General features: G+C 44.2%; 1 protein-coding gene across 1 annotated transcript in view; it reads right to left on the bottom strand.

The window, feature by feature from the left end:
* Nucleotides 1–364: 364 nt before the first annotated feature.
* Nucleotides 365–20087, bottom strand: part of sema3e (sema domain, immunoglobulin domain (Ig), short basic domain, secreted, (semaphorin) 3E) — a 46059-nt gene continuing 26336 nt past the window's right edge. Inside the window, exons 5-17 of the mRNA XM_080761059.1 lie at nt 19295–19388; nt 18102–18218; nt 16623–16765; nt 15706–15820; nt 14312–14381; nt 14057–14201; nt 13296–13521; nt 12743–12834; nt 11874–11915; nt 10599–10765; nt 8470–8540; nt 4639–4772; nt 365–2591 (exon numbers count right to left, since the gene is read on the bottom strand). Coding sequence (XP_080617185.1) covers nt 2052–2591; nt 4639–4772; nt 8470–8540; nt 10599–10765; nt 11874–11915; nt 12743–12834; nt 13296–13521; nt 14057–14201; nt 14312–14381; nt 15706–15820; nt 16623–16765; nt 18102–18218; nt 19295–19388 — 1956 coding nt within the window. The 3' untranslated portion in view covers nt 365–2051. The remainder of the gene's footprint in view (nt 2592–4638; nt 4773–8469; nt 8541–10598; nt 10766–11873; nt 11916–12742; nt 12835–13295; nt 13522–14056; nt 14202–14311; nt 14382–15705; nt 15821–16622; nt 16766–18101; nt 18219–19294; nt 19389–20087) is intronic.

Raw genomic sequence — 20087 nt, 5'->3', positions numbered from 1 at the left:
TGTACTGCATGTACTGTACCTTACGTATATTGGGTTTCACCAGCTCACCACACCTTCCACACATGGTACCACAATGGTAGGCTATCACAAACTTTTTATTACACTCGTGTCTGCTGAGAAGACCATGACATTGCATAATTTAGAGTTCTGGATGTAGTGCGGTCTTTGGAGTGCTCATGGAGTTTGACTTGTTTATACAGTATCTGACCGACTACTGTGCTAGGCTCTCTCTCTCTCTGACTCACACTTAATTTTTCTTTCCTTTTGTGTGTGTGTGTGTGTGTGTGTGCGTGCGTGCGTGCGACCGTGCGTGCAAACACTGCAACATTATTGATGGTTGAATCACAGAGGTGACACCGAGGAGGACGGTCCATCTTTTTAATGGCAGGTGTTTTATGGAGGCTTAGTACAAGGAGACAGCATTTTCTATCTAAAACCCAAACTTTTAGTCAGAAGGTATTCACGGAGACTTGTCAGTGAAGAGATCAGGTCTCTCTAATAATAATAATAATAGCAATAAACGAAACTGTTCTCCATCCTCACCTAAGGAAGTTTGTAAACGCAACATAAGTAAAAACGTAAGGTGACAGCTGATGGGAAAGAAAAATCAGATAAATAAGATAAAAGCAATAAAAGGTCCATATACTCCTATCGTTAGCTCAACCATAATAGCGGATTTCTTTCTCGTTAGCTTTTTTTATGCTGTCCGTCACGTCGAGGGATATAATTGAATATTCATGAGAGCGACTCCGCGGGCGAGCCAATGACATGCTTGGGTGCTCACTGTAAAATGTTCTCCTATTCCTTTTCCCCCTATAAAGACAAATATGGGCGCTCTCCGTTTGACGTCTCCGGTGGTAATTATGAACCCCATCTGCACCGTCATTATGGGCAGATGAGCGAGAGAGGAAGAATGAGGAAGGAAGAAGAGCGAGAGAGGAAGAATGAGGAAGGAAGAAGAGCGAGAGAGAGAGACAAAATGGAGAGAAAGAATTAACGTGATACAGAGAGACATACTGTACAAATACAAACTACAGAAACAGAGCAAATTATCAAAACATTGACAGAGGATGATGATGGTTGGGATTAGTTACCGGATGTCCATACTGTACGTAGGCCACCAGCATTTTGTAGACGTGTGATAATACAATACACACAATACTGTTGGCATATATCACTAAACTCAGATGAAAATGTACACAAACACTAATAACACTTTATCTACTGCGGCAAGTTCTGTAAAATATTCATCGGCACAAACCGATCTTTCATGAGACTTGAGCTTGTTGTTAATAATACATGCCACCAAAATATTACAGAGTCCTATCACGGCACACAGGGCTGTTGCCTTGATGAATTAGTAGCATTGTGAAGCTTAAAGCTTATTTCGCCATGACACAAAATGAACATAACATATTTCCAGTTCTATTAAATGTACACAACAGAACTCAATACAGAAACCAAGAAAATAAGTTAATACAGTATCGAAACGGAGGGAAAAAAGGCCTCTACCTTCTTCTAGTTCTTTTTTTTAAATCGTATTCTTAATACATACAATAAGAGTTCAGCTTTGTCGCATCAGCTGGATATTTGAGAGGAGCAGGGTATACTGTATGTCTGAGCAGTCTCAGGGAGTATGTGCATTTAGGGGTCACAGGTTAGATTTGGACGGGTTGTACGTTCTTGCCGCTTCAGAGAAGAGGCAACGTCGCTCAGTCACAGTCCAACTCCTCCCAGAGTCTCGGCTGTGCTCCACTTGCCTCCATCAACAGCCAGGGCACCCTCGTACGGTTTACTTGATTCTATCAACCATATTAGAAATGGGAAATTATGAAAAGCAAACTAAAGGGATTGTGAATATTCGGGCAGACGCCAGATGGCTGTCTGTTCTTGATTGAGTGATTATTTTTGTTGAATTGGCAAGTGAAAACCTTTCATGTCGTACAAACACTGACTGAGTCAGAGATGTATACTGTACGTGCATTATGTGTTGGTGTTTGTGCGTATGTGGTTGCGAGCGGGGATGCATGTGTGCACGTGTAGGCTACATCTCAGGTACCCAGGGTGTGTCTCGGGGCTCGATGGGAGCCCTCGCCTCCCTTCCCCTTCCCCCTTCTCTCGGCCCCCGGCTGAGCGTACTTTCTCTTCGCCTTCTTGCGCTTTTTGTCGGAGCACCACACTCGCTCGCAGTACTCCTCCACTCGCTGCGCGTCCCCGTAACCGATCAGCTGGAGGAACTCCTTGTACCATAACCGAGAGTGCGGGGCCATGAGGACCGAGGCTGGACCTCCCCCCATGGCCCTGGGGCTCACGCTGGGGCCTGGCGGCGGGGGGCTCCCGCCGGAGGTGTGGCGGTGGTGGGTGGACGCGACTCGCTCTCCTGCTGCTCCCTCCCAGTCCTCGGCCTTCTCCCCTCGGCGTGTCATGGCCACCACGGCGTCCCCTCCGAGCACGTGCAGGGTGATGCGTAGCAGCGTGTGTACGTAGCCGTGCTCCACCGTCTGGCACACGTAGACACCCACGTCGGAGCTCCGCACACGCAGGAACAGCAGGCCGTGGGAGGTGATGATGACGCGCTCGTCACCCCGCACCTGAAAGACAAGACAATGAAGTAGCCATCATCAAACGACGTCCCTCATTTTATATGCATGCTGCAGCTCTCACATCTGACATTCCTTCTCATGCATTGGGAACCCTATATACTGTACAGTATAGCCAAAGGAGAGCTGGATATCAGGCAGGATTGCTACAGTAGATGCACGGTTGGAATACACTGCTGTGATGCAGCTGAATTTATCTCCGTCACTTCGATAGAAATTCTATTTTGAGGCCACTGAAGTGTGTGTGCGTGCGCAACGCGTGTGTGCGTGTTGCACGAGAAGAAAGCAACAGCCGGTTGAGCAATTATGTTCCACATAATCAGTTCCTTATAACTGTTATGTTGATTCTAGAATGTTCTGGAACAAATAATTATGTAAGCTTGATGAAAATGGATACGTACTGATTCTACATACATTTTGCTGTATTGTGCCTTTTGCTTTGGCAATGTAAACGTATGTTTCTCATGCCAATAAAGCTGAGGCAATAAACCTGAGGTAAAATGAATCTATTTTTGTGACATAATTGTAGGTGTGGCAGTTCAGCCTGCCACAGAGACTGAATTCAACACGGGGTTAAAGTTTCAGGTATTATTTGTGTGCAGAGTGATATTTGTTTTGACTTTTGTATATTGTGTGGTGCTTGCTTGATTACTGATTGGTGGCTCCATTGTAGGGAGCTGCACCTACCAACTGTGGTTTTGGGTAGGGGACATGCCATCAATGTTTTGTGTGTGTGTGTGTGTGTGTGTGTGTGTGTGTGTGTGTGTGTGTGTGTGTGTAGAGAGAGAGAGAGAGAGAGAGAGAGAGAGAGAGAGAGAGAGAGAGAGAGAGAGAGAACTCTGATTATTTATGTGAATTGTGGATGATGTGAATTATACAAGTGTTAAAGTATTGTCTCTGGCTGTTATAATTGTGGAATCAATTAGGGTTGGTATGGTCCAGTAGGAGGGGCCTAGTCTATATATAAGAAGGGGGGCCTGCCACTGTGGTTCAGTCGATGTAGGGCTGTGTGTGTTTTGTTAAAACACCATTTTTTGCCACTTCGGGACACAAGGTGGATAAAAACTGTTTGATTTTGCTAACAAGGACTCTGACTTGCTATCTTGGGGTAATTTTGAACATTTTTGAGTCTTGAATCTAATGCCTTTTTGGGCCCATACTACCTCGCACTGACAAAAGTGTGACAGTAGGTTACGCTGATCCTGTGCAGTTTATTTAGAATCAATGCAAAGGGCTTTATTGGCATGAGAAACATACGTTTACATTGCCAAAGCAAAAGGCACAATACAGCAATACAATCAAAACAAAATGTATGTAGAAGAAGTCGTGAAAATAGCAAAGCGACGCGTTGTGAGCTTTTTTCACTAGTTTGGCTCCCGCGGGCAAACGTCCATGAATCTCTTTTTGGGTCTCGACGTGAAAAGTTGGGGAACCACTGACGTATATGTAGCTCACCTCCTCTCTGTCGTCTCCCGTCTGCAGGAACCACTGACGTATATGTAGCTCACCTCCTCTCTGTCGTCTCCCGTCTGCAGGAACCACTGACGTATATGTAGCTCACCTCCTCTCTGTCGTCTCCCGTCTGCAGGAACCACTGACGTATATGTAGCTCACCTCCTCTCTGTCGTCTCCCGTCTGCATGAACCACTGACGTATATGCAGCTCACCTCCTCTCTGTCGTCTCCCGTCTGCAGGAACCACTGACGTATATGTAGCTCACCTCCTCTCTGTCGTCTCCCGTCTGCAGGAACCACTGACGTATATGAAGCTCACCTCCTCTCTGTCGTCTCCCGTCTGCAGGAACCACTGACGTATATGTAGCTCACCTCCTCTCTGTCGTCTCCCGTCTGCAGGAACCACTGACGTATATGTAGCTCACCTCCTCTCTGTCGTCTCCCGTCTGCAGGAACCACTGACGTATATGTAGCTCACCTCCTCTCTGTCGTCTCCCGTCTGCATGAACCACTGACGTATATGCAGCTCACCTCCTCTCTGTCGTCTCCCGTCTGCAGGAACCACTGACGTATATGTAGCTCACCTCCTCTCTGTCGTCTCCCGTCTGCAGGAACCAGAGCACTCTGGCCTGCAGGGAACGAGGCGTGCACTCCAGCAGCGTGCTGTTGCTCTCCACTCCGTAGACGTGCCTCTCCTCTGCCCTCTGCCACCGCTCCTCTGCACAAAGACACGCACGCACACACGCCTAAGATGAGAACAATCTCTCCTGACCTTTTACTGTATATTACATGAAGCTATACACTCATAACACCACCACCTCCCCCATGCCCATTTCATCTGTGCAATGACCCGATCATCTCAGCTAAACATACTGCAGGAGATTGCATTCTATAGCATGCAGTGCCACTGGACCGCTATGGTGAGGATGATGACGAGCAACGTACTCCCTATACTGGAAGAATCTTTAGCTTCTTAGCTTCACTGCCACCTCTGATAAGATCTCATTCACTATAGTGCAGTGGTTCCCAAAGTGGGGTCCGGGGACCCCTAGGGGTCCTTGAGGGAGTTCCAGGGGGTCCCCAGCTGAATGATATTCAGGAACCAAATGGACCCTTATGGGTCTGTAACTCAGAGAATGTACAAATTTGTACACTCTCAGAGTTAATGAAAAAAATAAAGGGAAGCTCCGCACTCAGATCTGAGCACAATCAATGGTCCTCATTCACAAAGGAGAAATACTCCGCAGTGTAACTGATGCGTAAACAGATGCGTAATGATATCGTATTTATCCGTCCGATCAAGCTGCGATTTGCTCCCGTGTTATTCAGGGAACTTGGTGTAATCACTTCATTTGTGCGGATCGCCGAGTGTATCCTTTCCGCATTTTTCCCAAGCGATTCGCCTGGTGTCGCCTGGTTAGATGGAACATCCACGCCCATTCCACACCATATAAGGCAACAGGAAATATCGAAATACGTCATCATAGCCAGTGCCGGTTCTAGGCCTTTTGAGGCCCTAGGCAACATATTATACAGAGCCCAAAATGTTTATAAACAAATCACAAATGTTTATAAACAAATCACAAATGTTTATAAACAAATCACAAATGTTTATAAACAAATCCCAAAATGTTTATAAACAAATCCCAAATCCCTTGGTCCTACCCCCCCCGACCATGAGACTTACTACAGGTAAACTGGTAGTGGTCCTACCCCCCCCATGAGACTTACAAATCCCAAATGTTTATAAACAAATCCCAAATGTTTGTAAACAAATCCCAATGTTTATAAACAAATCCCAAAATGTTTATAAACAAATCACAAATGTTTATAAACAAATCACAAATGTTTATAAACAAATCCCAAAATGTTTATAAACAAATCCCAAATCCCTTGGTCCTACCCCCCCGACCATGAGACTTACTACAGGTCAACTGGTAGTGGTCCTACCCCCCCCCCATGAGACTTACAAATCCCAAATGTTTATAAACAAATCCCAAATGTTTGTAAACAAATCCCAAATGTTTATAAACAAATCCCAAAATGTTTATAAATAAATCACAAATGTTTATAAACAAATCACAAATGTTTATAAACAAATACCAAAATGTTTATAAACAAATCCCAAATCCCTTGGTCCTACCCCCCCGACCAATAGCCTGCACAGAGGATTCCCAAACTTAAATTTATATACAACAGCCGCGATGAGCGAAAGAAGTTAATTTGTACTGTTCACCACAGTAACACAGACCAAATGCTATATTACAACTCGGCAATGATAAAAGGCCCTATTGATTAGCCTACTGTGGTGATTGATTCCCTGCCCTGCACTGTCGGATTTGGAAAGCAAATATATGGACATGCATGGACACAGGACATATTTTCTTTCTTTTTTTTCTTGTGGGATTAATTCGTTTTTGGACTAAAGGCTATATTTCATCCGATCCAATTTATATCCAATATACATTATTATAAATTAATACCACGACGCAAATGGAGGCAGATATAGGTGCTTGCAGCAAAGGCATTTAGGCCTACGTGAAACTTTAATTGGCTGAGTCTCTGTCAACATAATGCTGATCATCGAGTTACAGTGGTAATAATAATCATCATCAACAGCCTTTCTTGTCTGTCTGTCTGTCCGTCATGTTTGTGAACAAGCGCGAGTGGAGGTGAGCTGGCTTAAAACTATGATATGACTGGCCGACTTTCAAACAGGCTGATGCCATTCATTCAGTATAGGCTAATGTGGTCTTCTATTTTTTTATATAGCCCTAGTGACTGCTGTCTGTCTGTCAGACCGGCTGTGGCTGTCCGGGCTCACCATGCCGTTATATTAATTTTCCAATGTGAATTTCACCCAGATTGGACTCGGTTCAGCAGCAGCATGCTGCTGTCTGCCCCCCCCCCCCTACACACACACACACACACACACACACACACACCGACAGTCAACTGACTCAAAGGAGCTCCATAACAAAACAATTTCAATAGGCTTACTGCAGGCATTACTACACTACTCGTACAGTGCAGAATGCAGATAAGTGTATGTTCTTATTATAATTGTGAGTTTGATTTTTAACATGCAGCAAGAGCCGATCTACAAGCTCACAACGCGTTACACTTCGAGTAGAAGGCTGCCGAGTGAGGAGCCTCAATCGCGAATGCTAGAAATATCCTAATAAATAAATAAAAAGGTGTCGTGCTTGCGGGGGCAGTTTCTGTATGGGACTCCAATGGATGCATATAGACATACAAGTGATACTTGGCTTTTATATAGTTTTTTATGTGCTGACCATAGACTGTAAAAAATATGGACAAAGCGTTCCCCGGGTCTAACATGGACGTAAAATGAAGCCTGTAATTCCTTGCACTGTAAGTCGCCATATTTCTAGATCCGTTTGGGCCCAGCTGGCCATTGGCTGGTTCCGTTTGGGCCCAGTTGGCCATTGGCTGGCCCAGACAACGAGGCGGGACTTCCCCCCTTACTCTTTGTTGGTTTTTATTTTGACTGAACGGGGGGTGGCTCCCGATCATAGACTGTAACGGTAGCCACGCCCCTCAGAACATATGCAACTTTATGGTAATTTCTTTAATAAATGGGACCATAATTTTCCAAAAAGAATATTATGACATGAGAAATGAGACTTTAAACTAGTGACTGGAAGCAGAAAGTATTTATGACCATGTTTATTAAGGTAATACAGTCTAGGTGAAGTTGGGCCCAAATACATGGGCCTCTATGGAGCTAAGGGTTTTTTTTGGGCCCAATGACAGCGCCACAACAGGCCATTATATGAACTTTCAGGAAGTCCCGATTTCCTTAGTGGCTTCACAAAATATCTGTCTGACTGCCCCCCTGAGGCTGACCAATGTTGGGGACACATGCCTACATATTTTATCTGAGGTTTGGGGACTTTTAATTGATTCAGCATGAAGACTAAAGCATTCTGAATATATATATACGCAAGCGTATGCCTTCTACACTACGGTGAGAGCTGGCATAGCTATGTACGGAGTTTCCGACCAACCAAGGTCACTGTCAAGTTCACGGAGATGTCCATGAATTCCCACGTAATGTGGGATTCCACGTAAATGCCTGTCCGCTCACGCTCCGCTCACGTAACGTCACGTTATGAGCGTAAACGCCGTTGTGAATGAGGACCAATGTATTTATTTTTGCAAGCTTTCGGTCTATACCTTCTTCACTCTCAGAGTTAAATTAGGTTTAATTGAATTGTCAAATTGGGGGTCCGCACTGCAGGCTAATGAGTATCATTTTGGGGGTCCTTGACATGAAAACCTTTGGGAACCATAGTGTGTCTGCGTAGCACTGCGTTTCGTTGCGCATTATTGATGTGATAAGTATGCGTACAAGTACACGCACGCACGCACGCACTATCAAATGCACTAACCATCAATTTGCAGCCCATTGCACAGCTGGACAGCGTTTCCATGGCGAACATCCTGCCTCCTGAATCGTCTGCTGATGAAGGAAATATAAGGAAGCAGAGAGTGAATATAAAGCCTGTTTCATTCTCAATGCTAGGCTTAACCATACGGTGGATGATTTGAAGAAATGAGAGGGACATCACATGTCATATGAAACATAATGAGTGTGTGAGTGGGGTATGTACGTACGGAAACAGGAAGAGAGGTGATAACAGGAATACTAATACATATTACAATTAGGCTCGTCTTAACCAACACGCCATAGTAACAGCTTTGAGTGCCTTATCTGTTACTATGGCGCGTTGGTTAAGACGAGCCTTATTTTTGAGACCCTTATTGTTATACATTTGTGTTATAAATAATGCTTATGGGGGAGAGAGACACACACACGGAGAGAGTGGGTGGGTGGGTGGGTGATAAAGGTGCCAACAGCTGATATAATATATCAGCTCCCTCAAATCCCTACATTATATAGGGATTGGCCATCTGACACCTCACTCAACAAAGTGATGTGCATGCATGTTGTGCAAGGTTATAAATACACATTTAAGCAAGCTTGTGTGTGTGCGTGCGTGTGTGTGCGTGCATGCGTCTGCACATATAGGGCTCCATTTTCGTTCAATCTTTCGAAATACACTGTTTGGGGATTTAGCAGTGGGGAAGGGGTGTTCCCCCACTAAAGTTGGTATTCTGATATACCTGTCAAAATCCCTAAAACACCTCCGTTACCCGTTATATTATGCATAGGTGTGGTTTGGGCGTTACAATAATTAAACCAATCACCAGTCCACGTGCCATTGCCTTTTAGAGATCCCATATCTGTTGCCCGTTATGCCCAGTTCTATATTGCTTCATAGCCTTACGGTCTACAGACCATGGAAGAGTGATGTGCTGCTGCCTTGAAGTCTCACAGGTGATGCACCCTGCCCGCCCTGTATAGTATCTCTGCATGCCTCTGTACATCTGAGCAATGAGAATATGTAGGACTGCAATCAAAGATTTAAATTGACTGTATGTTATGGGAGAGCAGATCTTTAATTTAAACTGTACGTCGACATTCCAAGTGGTTGGGACATTAAAAAAAAGGCACAAATGTGTGTGTGTGTGTGTGTGTGTGTGTGTGTGTGTGTGTGTGTGTGTGTGTGTATGGGTGGGTGCGGGGGAGATTTGCAGTTTAGGGTGGATTTGTGTCATTAAAATATATGGACACTCAGGCATGAAGGAAGCATGAGTTCAAGTCCGTTGCTCTCCCCTTGTCCCCCATATATGGGGACTAGGTTGGTGGAGGGTGTGTAGAGTCCAGGATCAAATTAGATGATTGACACAGGGGTGAAAAATGGGTTACAAAATCGTGGCCAATCCGCTGCCTGTGTTTGTCCTCTCTTGTTGTGTTTTCAAATGCTTCGAAAATACAACAGGAAAACTTGAGATTCCCTTCTCTTGTTGGGAACCTCTGCTCTACAGTACGTGTACATACATTAGCTCTTGGTGTATACCCCAGCAGGGTAGTAGCGTGTGTGTGTGCGTGCGTGTAGTACCTCTTGGTGTATACCCCAGCAGGGTAGTAGCGTGTGTGTGTGCGTGCGTGTAGTACCTCTTGGTGTATACCCCAGCAGGGTAGTAGCGTGTGTGTGTGCGTGCATGTACTACCTCTTGGTGTATACCCCAGCAGGGTAGTAGCGTGTGTGTGTGCGTGCGTGTAGTACCTCTTGGTGTATACCCCAGCAGGGTAGTAGCGTGTGTGTGTGCGTGCGTGTAGTACATCTTGGTGTATACCCCAGCAGGGTAGTAGCGTGTGTGTGTGCGTGCGTGTAGTACATCTTGGTGTATACCCCAGCAGGGTAGTAGCGTGTGTGTGTGTAGTACCTCTTGGTGTATACCCCAGCAGGGTAGTAGCGTGTGTGCGTGCGTGCATGTACTACCTCTTGGTGTATACCCTGCAGCAGGGTAGTAGCGTGTGTGTGTGCGTGCGTGTAGTACCTCTTGGTGTATACCCCAGCAGGGTAGTAGCGTGTGTGCGTGCGTGCGTGTAGTACCATTTGGTGTATACCCCAGCAGGGTAGTAGTGTGTGTGTGTGCGTGCGTGTACTACCTCTTGGTGTATACCCCAGCAGGGTAGTAGCGTGAGCAGGTGAGGCCGTCCCAGGCGCAGTAGGGGTCTCTAGCCAGGCAGCAGTCGGCGCACTCTGATCCGTACAGGTCGCACTGATGCAGCCTGATCTGGGCCACGCCCACCTCAGAGCCCACATACAGTTGTTGCTGTGGAGCCCACAACACATGGGAGGACGCATGAGGTTTTGAGACCCATGGTTGGGTTTCGTCTTTGATATTATTATTAGGAATAGTTGAGACCAAGAGTCTATCATTTATTCTGACCCCTCCTCCAAAATCCTTGGAATAATGTCCTGATTCCTTATCCATAATTCATAATTCATTACTAAATCTGTGTCTGTCGGGTACCGGCCTAGTTGGGAACGATGCAAGATGGGAACAACAATCGGGAATGCATACCAACCACACCCTATAGTTTGCAATCCCCATTGGGGTATCGGTGGTTGTGTAAAGTCATTGTGCCGTGGTAGAGGTCTGTGTGCTGTGGAGAATGTGTGGAGAATGTCTGACGTGCAAACTGACTGTAAAAAGTGGACTGGTTAAGTAAGCAAATGGCAGGTGTGGGACAAATTTGCCATGGCAATTAATTGGCTAAGTAGCCTACTAAAATCCCTTGTCCCATCTGTAAACAAAACTCATCCGCCAATAAAGGTTCTGGTTTCTGGTGACCCTGGTTCTGATCTATGTAAAGATTGAAGGATCTCATGGGTGACAGACAGTAAGACGTCATTCCAGATTGTGCGTGCTGCAATTACATGCTGCAGGCATGTGACATACTGTATATGTGACATGCTGCAGGCATATGTCACATAGCTACTGTTCCACATTGTTCACATTGACAAACTGACATGTTTTATAACCAATAACCAATCTACATCGACACGTTGTGAGCTTGTAGATTGGGGGTTCTATGGCATCATATTCATTATTATCAATAGCAATTGATCATCTGTTTACCCTTTATGACCTTTCTAACTATGCAGAATGATTCCATTCACACTACAAACAGTTGAGACGGAGAACCATTTAAGTCCATAATAATTAACCATAGAATACCCATTTTATATATTATGGTATGGGTATTAAGTATTCAGGATTTTTGGGGGAGGTTATGGACTTCAGAAAATGGTTCTTCATCTCAACTCTTGTTGATACAACACAATGAACAGATGTTGCAATAGTACCATCTTGTGGCTGGAAAGAGAACTGCAGTGGAGCAAAGCAACAAGTCATTGAAATGCCAGCCGATCCTTACCCTTTTGGATGATATAATCATTTCGGTCACTGGCACTGGCACCTAAAAAGATGAAAGGTGAATCGACAATTAAAAAGGTAATATAAGAAGGAAGAAAGACATGGTAGACATCATTAATAGAGCCTTTATACTATATCAATGTCAGCGGCCAGTGGCGGATAGTTCAAATGCTGCAAAACACAGTGTCACACTCTGTCCTGGAGTGAGGGTAGTGTGTGCATACTTGAAACAGCTCTCAAAAACCTCAAAAAGGTTCAAATTAAAATAGCAAGCCAGAGTCCTCTTAAGCAAAATCCAACAGTTTTATTTGTGAACTGACAAATCTAAACGGATAAAGTGTCAGAATGACGGGTTTCCGTGATCTACGTTTCTACCTATGAACCAGTAGGCCTAAATCAATCCAGCTATCAATCAACTAATCAACCAAAAATATATACTGTAGTAGCTATTTGAAATATATATTTTTGATGTGAGGGTTCAGATATCTGAACCTTTTTGTCTGTTTTTTGTCATGCAGCCATACTCTGTGCCTCTTATCAGCATCAATTTAGGTCTGTCAGTAAGTATTACAATTACATAGTCGTCTAATCACAATTATTTTAGATAATTCCAATTCGTTTTGCAGGGGTTGTGAGCTTGTAGATTGGTAACACATTTTGAGTATACAAAATATTCTATGGTCTATTTGGGCCATATAACGAATTATTAATTTGGATGTGTATTTAAGTTTTTGTCATATCTGCCCCATGCAACTATTGTTAATCGCATGACAATATTTTCAAGCAACATTTCACAATCGGGACAGCCCAACTAATCAATGTTTATTATCTATCTACCAAGTCTTATTTTGGAACTTTTAGGAAACCTACTTTGAATATCTGCAGCTCCTCCAGCAGCACCTCTTCCACAGTGTCTGTGTCTTTACTATAGATGGTGATCACTTTCAACACCTTCGAGTCGTCTGGTAGAGAGAAGAGAGGAGTTATCACTGCATCTGCTCCATGTGTTCACAGTCACACCCATACACAGTCAAATGATATCAATAGCAAAGATATGAGTTTAAAATGTTCGCTTATTATAATTATTATATATTTTTCTAAATAGTAAGCTTGTATCGCGGCACTATGAGTTGGTATATCTGCTATTTTTCAATAGCTAGACTTAATAAATGGTTAAAGTGGTTAAAACACAAGGTGACACAGATGCGTTCCAAGTTTAAATGGATTTGTTGTATGGTGGAAATATCAGCCCTACAAGCTGACAACATGTTACTCTGTGAGCTATTTTAGAATAAAAACAAACTAAATCGGGGCTTAAGTGTTTAAACTGCTCTTAATTTTGCTGAAACCGCTCACTGTATGGGACTTTGGGCCCAAAGTCTACATTGAGGATTAGGTTTGGAAATAATAATTGTGTGTTCACCGGTGCCAATGTAGAGTACGTGGTAGTGCCCGTCCGTAGCTTGGACGCGGTCCACGGCGATCTGGGTCAGCCGCCTCCTGCCGGGCTCCGTTTGCAGCAGGATGGGCCTGCGGTGGAGGGGAAGCACCGGGCGATACATGACCGGGTGGGAACGCACGAAACGCAACACCTCGTCAGGAAACTCCTTTGAGCTGGAGAAGCCGCCCCCGTTCACCTTACTGGCACACTGCAGAGAGAGAGGGAGAGAGAGGGAGAGAGAGAGAGAGAGAGAGAGAGAGAGAGAGAGAGAGAGAGAGAGAGAGAGAGAGAGACACGGAGGGGGGGGGGGGGGGGGGGGGGGACAGTGAGGCGTGAGAGAGAGAGAGAGAGAGAGAGAGAGACAGTGAGGGGGGGGGGGGGGGGGACAGTGAGGCGTGAGAGAGAGAGAAAACAAGGTGGGCATGAGACCGGAAGAAAGGGAAAAGGAGAGAATGGAACGAGGAGAATGCAGGTTGGCTGATCTGTGTTTTGGCCTGGCTCAGTCTGTCCTTGTGTGACCTGCTGAGCCAGTTTACAACGGTGGTTCACACTGTCCTACATAGTCTCTCTACACACACAAACTCTCTCTCTCTCTCTCTCTCTCTCTCTCTCTCTCAAAGGGTCACCTGCTGTTAACACAGAACATCAGAGAACATCACAGCTCGTTGGTTTATAGGGATCGGAAGCGATTTCGTTTTGGTCATAATTTGTCATATATCATCATTATCTGCATTCAGACTCACAGATCCAGGCCGGGGATAGGGGACCCTGTCTTCATAGGGGGTCCAGTGGTGCTCTGGTCTCTCTCGGTGAGCAAACGGACCGTTGAAGGCCGCCCGAATGTCATCCATGTGATAGACACACACAGCATAGCCTTTGAAAACAGCACTGCAAGAGAAGGGCATGCTATTGTTGATCTGAACACAGGCGAGTTGCATTTAAAGGATAGGATGCATACTGTACATGTTACTGTATGTTGGAAGTTATCACCAGCTCACCTGGTTGTGCTGAAGAGGCCAAAGATTTCTGGGTTCTTGTCGTCCTTGCTCTTGAGTACATAAACATCCTCTGAAATGCACGACACATGTAGGAGAGAGAGTATTACGAATATCAGTCAAATACCTATTAAAAAATAACCAATATACAAATAAAACAAATATACTGTAGTGCCATCCTGTCATACTGTTATACTAACTATGCTGGGCAGACTATTACTATTTTTCTTTTGTTGCCTGTATTGGACGAATTTTGAAAATGCATAATGTCTTTAAATTAAATAGTCTATTCGTAGACTTGGACATGTTATTAAAACTTCTAAATGTCATTAACTTTCTTGTAATCAAAATCTTAAAGCACCAACCAGATTGTTAAAGCTTCCTTTTCCAAGGACTTCCTACACAGCCCTACCCAGCTGGTCAAAGTGTGTATGGATGCCTACACAGCCCTACCCAGCTCGTCAAAGTGTGTATGGATCATAGACTGTAAAAAATATGGACAAAGCGTTCCCCAGGTCTAACGTGAACGTAAAATGAAGCCTGAAATCCCTTGCACTGTAAGTCGCCATCTTTCAAGATCCGTTTGAGCCCAGTTTGGTCATTGGCTGGCCCAGACAACGAGGCGGGACTTCCCCCCTTCTTCTTCGTTGGTTTTTATTTTGACTCGAGTGGGTGGGGGATCCCGTTCATGAACTGTAACGGTAGCCACGCCCCTCAGAACATGCGCGACTTTATGGTAATTTATTTTATAAATGGGGCCATCATTTTCCAAAAAGAATATTATGACATTAGAAATGAGACTTTAAACTAGTGACTGGAAGCGAAAAGTATTCATGACCATGTTTATTAAGGTAATACAGTCTAGGTGAAGTTGGGCCCAAATACATGGACTTCTATGGGGCTATGGGGTTTTTTTGAGCCCAATGATAGCGCCACAACAGGCCATTATATGAACTTTAATTTCCTTAGTGGCTTCACAAAAAATCTGTCTGACTGCCCCCCTGGTATGGATGCCTACACAGCCCTACCCAGCTCGTCAAAGTGTGTATGGATGCCTACACAGCCCTACCCAGCTCGTCAAAGTGTGTATGGATGCCTACACAGCCCTACCCAGCTGGTCAAAGTGTGTATGGATGCCTACACAGCCCTACCCAGCTGGTCAAAGTGTTTATGGATGCCTACACAGCCCTACCCAGCTCATCAAAGTGTGTATGGATGCCTACACAGCCCTACCCAGCTCATCAAAGTGTGTATGGATGCCTACACAGCCCTACCCAGCTCGTCAAAGTGTGTATGGATGCCTACACAGCCCTACCCAGCTGGTCAAAGTGTGTATGGATGCCTACACAGCCCTACCCAGCTCGTCAAAGTGTGTATGGATGCCTACACAGCCCTACCCAGCTCGTCAAAGTGTGTATCGATGCCGTTCGGCCCGGCCACGGAGCAGATGAGACGCGTTTTCAGGAAGGAGCTCCATCTATTCACCAGCATCCTCTGGCCCCCTTGATCATTCTAGAAGAGAAGGTAGATATTGTTCATGATTATACTATTAAAGATTGTCAGTCGCATGCATAATAATAAGAATACACTGTGCACTGTTTCACAGAATGTAGCAAAAAAGAATGCAATGCATAAAACAAGTCCTCAGGACCTTTTTGTATAGGCCCTTTTAGCCAAAGGGCCCTGTGGGATAAGAGGTAAAGGCACTGACAGTGCCTTTATCGCGTATCCCTAAACTTCTTTGCCTTTTGAGCTTGAATTTGGATATCTGACTAAGTATTCAATCAATCAAAAATACAATTCATATTAGAGAACAAAATTATTGCTGAGGTTTTCACAGAGGGGGCTGTGGTCCACAGGCCACACTCCAGGGGGGGTCAATGTGAACTTTTCGCTCTGGCTATTAGGGTCCTGACATATGGGCTGTATTTTGCGTGTCTTAAGTACCAGGTCTTATTCCCTAACTTGAGTAAACTAAAGACCTGGAGGCGTGATCAATGCTCTTTGGCCACTCAGAATAGCCAAATGGCATTGATCACGCCTCCAGGTCTTTAGTTTACTCAAGTTAGGGAATAAGACCTGGTACTTAAGACACGCAAAATACAGCCATGGAGTCTAAAGCCCAAACCATGCACACCAAAGGGTCGGGTCGGGACAAAACGGTTCTTAAGGTCAACCACACCAATATAACTAATTTTTAAAGAAAAATTTATGAAAATTAATGTCATGAAACCTTTAATATTTCATCTGTTGGCCATTTTTTGTGTAGTTGGAAACATATTGAATACATTCTCTATTATGCAGAAAGTCTTACCGCACAGACCCGCCCCACACGAGTATAGACGCCTTTTTTCACCCCATCAGAGTCCATCTCTCTCTCAGTGAAGAAAAAGTAAACCTTATCATCATCCCTGTCGTCGTTGTCAGGAATTACTGCTGATCCAACAAACTTAGGCTCTGGGGAGAAATAAATGCTGTTGTGAATATATTAAATGAATGATTCAACACATGGAAGTGAATGACAGCTGTGCTGTGGCATACTAAGTATAACCTTTCTGCTAATCCACTATAATGACTGTTTAACTGTGTTGCTTTTACCAGCTTTACAAACACGAGCAAATGTTAAGTCCTCTCCCCAAAAGAGCTTGTAAACAAGTGAACTGCAGATCAGGATGATTTGCGATGTCTGTCTGTATACTGGTACAGGCAGTATTTGTATTACTTAGGCATTAAATACTGTGTAGTCTATTGTCATGAATGGCCTTGGAAGACCTTGGAAGATGAAAATAGTCATACAATTATGATTATTCAGTACAATGGATAATGTTGCAGGCCATGTCCACATAATGAATGTGAACCATCAGCACAATGCTATGGATTTACTTGCAGGCATGTGATCATGGCAAATTCAAGAGCTACTGTAGCAGGTTTGGGGAGTGTCCATTCTCCATAACGAGGTTTAATTTAGACTATAAATAAGCAAATCTCACGTGTATAAGTAGGCTGCTCTATAAATAGTAATTAGTATAGCCAAGCAGCTTACTTTTTGGCATCACAGCCACAGAGTTTCAAAGGGGTTCAATTTAAGTTAACCCCATGGCTACTTGAAGAGTAGGAGAACATTAGCCAAAAATAGCAAAGCTCTAGTAACTCTGATCTATGAGCTGTGAGCTTATAGATTGGCTATTTTTGGCTAAGAGATTTAGTGTGGATGGAAAGAAAGGCGGACCAATTAGAGCCAACTAAGCATATAGTGTAGGTAGTTAAAACCACAAGGTCAGAGGAGGATTGTGTTTGTTTGTGAATTAACACATTTTCACCATTTTGAACTAGGCTAATGGAATTTCACATTGTCCAATAGGCTATGCATTTATTTGATGTGATCTGTTGTTCTAATAATTTTTTTGGATTCCCAACATTGTATTTGTGCTCATCATTAGACATCATAGTCTAGACCAGTGTTTCCCAAACATTTCGACCCAAAACAGAAATTACATATTCACCTGGGAACCACACTTTCTACGGGTCGGGACAAAACGGCTTGTAAGGTAAACCACACCAATGCAACTCTTGGTGTGGTTTAGCTTAAAGAACGTGTTGTCCCAACCCGGCCCTTTGGTGTGGTTTGGGCTTAATTCATGACATTTCTTAGATTTTTCTTTTACAGTATCTCTGCGAAATTACTAAAATAAATAATTTAATTTGTTTTTAATGAATGAAACATTGTGCTTTCTGGGAATGATTTTTAATTTTAATAACCAGAATTTATTAAAAACAACTAAAAAGCACTGACCACTAAGCTGCTGCCGGTCATCTCTCTCTGTCCGTGTATATGTCTGGTTGTTCAGTCGACACAGCGCTCCATCATTCTCCCAGTAGTCTGTGTACAGGCCAATGTACAGCTCTCCTCCTGCACACACACGCACGCACGCACGCACACACACACACACACACACACACACACACACACACACACACACACACACACACACACACACACACACACACATGCATACATACCGGTAAATATGATATGATCAGTTATATTGATCAACATAAAGGTTTCTGTTACTATAACCATCTGTGCTTTCTGATTGTAAATAATTAACTGAGATAAAAAAGTCCAGAAGATGGCAGTATTTCTCAAACTAGCTGCTACAGACTAGAGCAGAATCAATCAGCAAAACTCTACAGAAGACAAAAGGCATTTGGAAAACAAACATGGTTTACCAATGTGATCTCATAAGTAACATGTCACTTTTGATATTTGTTACTGAATTAAAAAGCTGGAAACAGATGGAAACAGATGATCCGCTGTGGCGGCCGCGGTCTGATGGGAATTAGATGAAAGAAACAGCAAGTAGAGTGAATTTAACAGCCGTGCAGCACAATAAGCAGTACCAGTGCCCCTTCAGAATAAATATAGACATACAGTATGCCCTCTAACATATCTGAGATATGCTATATTTGATACATGTTAGTCATGATGACATTTATTATAAACATTTCATGAGCCATCCTCCGTCTTTCCGTTGGTTTGTAGTTCAATGCACCTGTGTCTAACCTGGGAGGTACAATTTGTATTATTCATAAAGTGGTTTGTTTTTGTTTTAGTTAGTTTTACTTTACAGGAACATTTCTCAAAGAGAAAACCAGCACTCACGGAACTCTCGTTTTAAGGCACTTTTAATTATTATTTTAATCAGTTGGCATGGCATGGCATGGCATGGCATGGCATGGCATGGCATGGCATGGCATGGCATGGCATGGCATGGCAGAGCAGCAGTACAACGAACACGTTTCGGCGTTCAAGCCTTCATCAGCGTTGTCTATCATCATAGTTTTACTAACATAGCAGATGTATAAGCTCACAATGCATCACAATGCAACGTGTTGTGAGTTCGTAGTCTGCTATTTATTTGCGGCTATAATGACCAAAAATGTCCAAAAACACGATCAGGTTGAAAGTGGAGAATGGTGTCTTACTGGAGAGGGTGGAGGTACAGGGGCTGTTGGGGTCGTACGGGCACCGTCCTCGCCCGCTCTCAATGCTCTCCTCCTCCAGAACAAACAGCCTGTCCTGAGGACAAAACACCGTTAGAATGCACGAGGCACTGCAGAAATGCTCGCACGCAGACGGAGGTCACACAGATTATGACTGATGAATACATTCATCTCCTTAACCTCCAATTCCAACCATAACCTCACCCCTCACATTCCACACATCTACCCTGACCGCCGACTGTGAGCTCAACTCCAGGTCTACCCCTAAACCCTTGAATGGACAATTAAATAGTGATCAACCTCAACGTCTTGCAAAAACAGTGGTGGTCCTCACAAAGTTGTTAAACACACACGCATACACTCACACATACACGAACGCATACACGCACGCACGCACACACGCACTCACTCACTCACACACACATATAGACAGCTAGACAGACAGCTCTATGTCTATGCTTACATTGTCAGATAGATGCACCCCACGACGTGATGGAGAGATAGTGAGATACAGATAGAGGAGAGAGAGAGAGAGAGAGAGAGAGAGAGAGAGAGAGAGAGAGAGAGAGAGGGAGAGGGAGAAAGTAAGAGTGAAAGTGATGGATGAGACTTGGGTGAGAAGATAGATGGGACATGGAGTGATGGATGACCATGTGAAGGAGTGTCCTATAATGTGTAAACCCCAGATCTGCTCCACTCTTATCCTCTACACAGAGTTCACCACCTCTCCCTCTGATCCGCCTGCCATGCACAGCGGGGAGCATGCACGCACGCG

The sequence above is a fragment of the Protomyctophum bolini genome (genome assembly GCF_963924005.1).
Source record: "Protomyctophum bolini genome assembly, chromosome: 4".
Taxonomy (NCBI): domain Eukaryota; kingdom Metazoa; phylum Chordata; class Actinopteri; order Myctophiformes; family Myctophidae; genus Protomyctophum; species Protomyctophum bolini.
The sequence above is the reverse complement of the archived record's forward strand: the minus strand, read 5'-3'. Positions and strand labels throughout refer to the sequence as shown.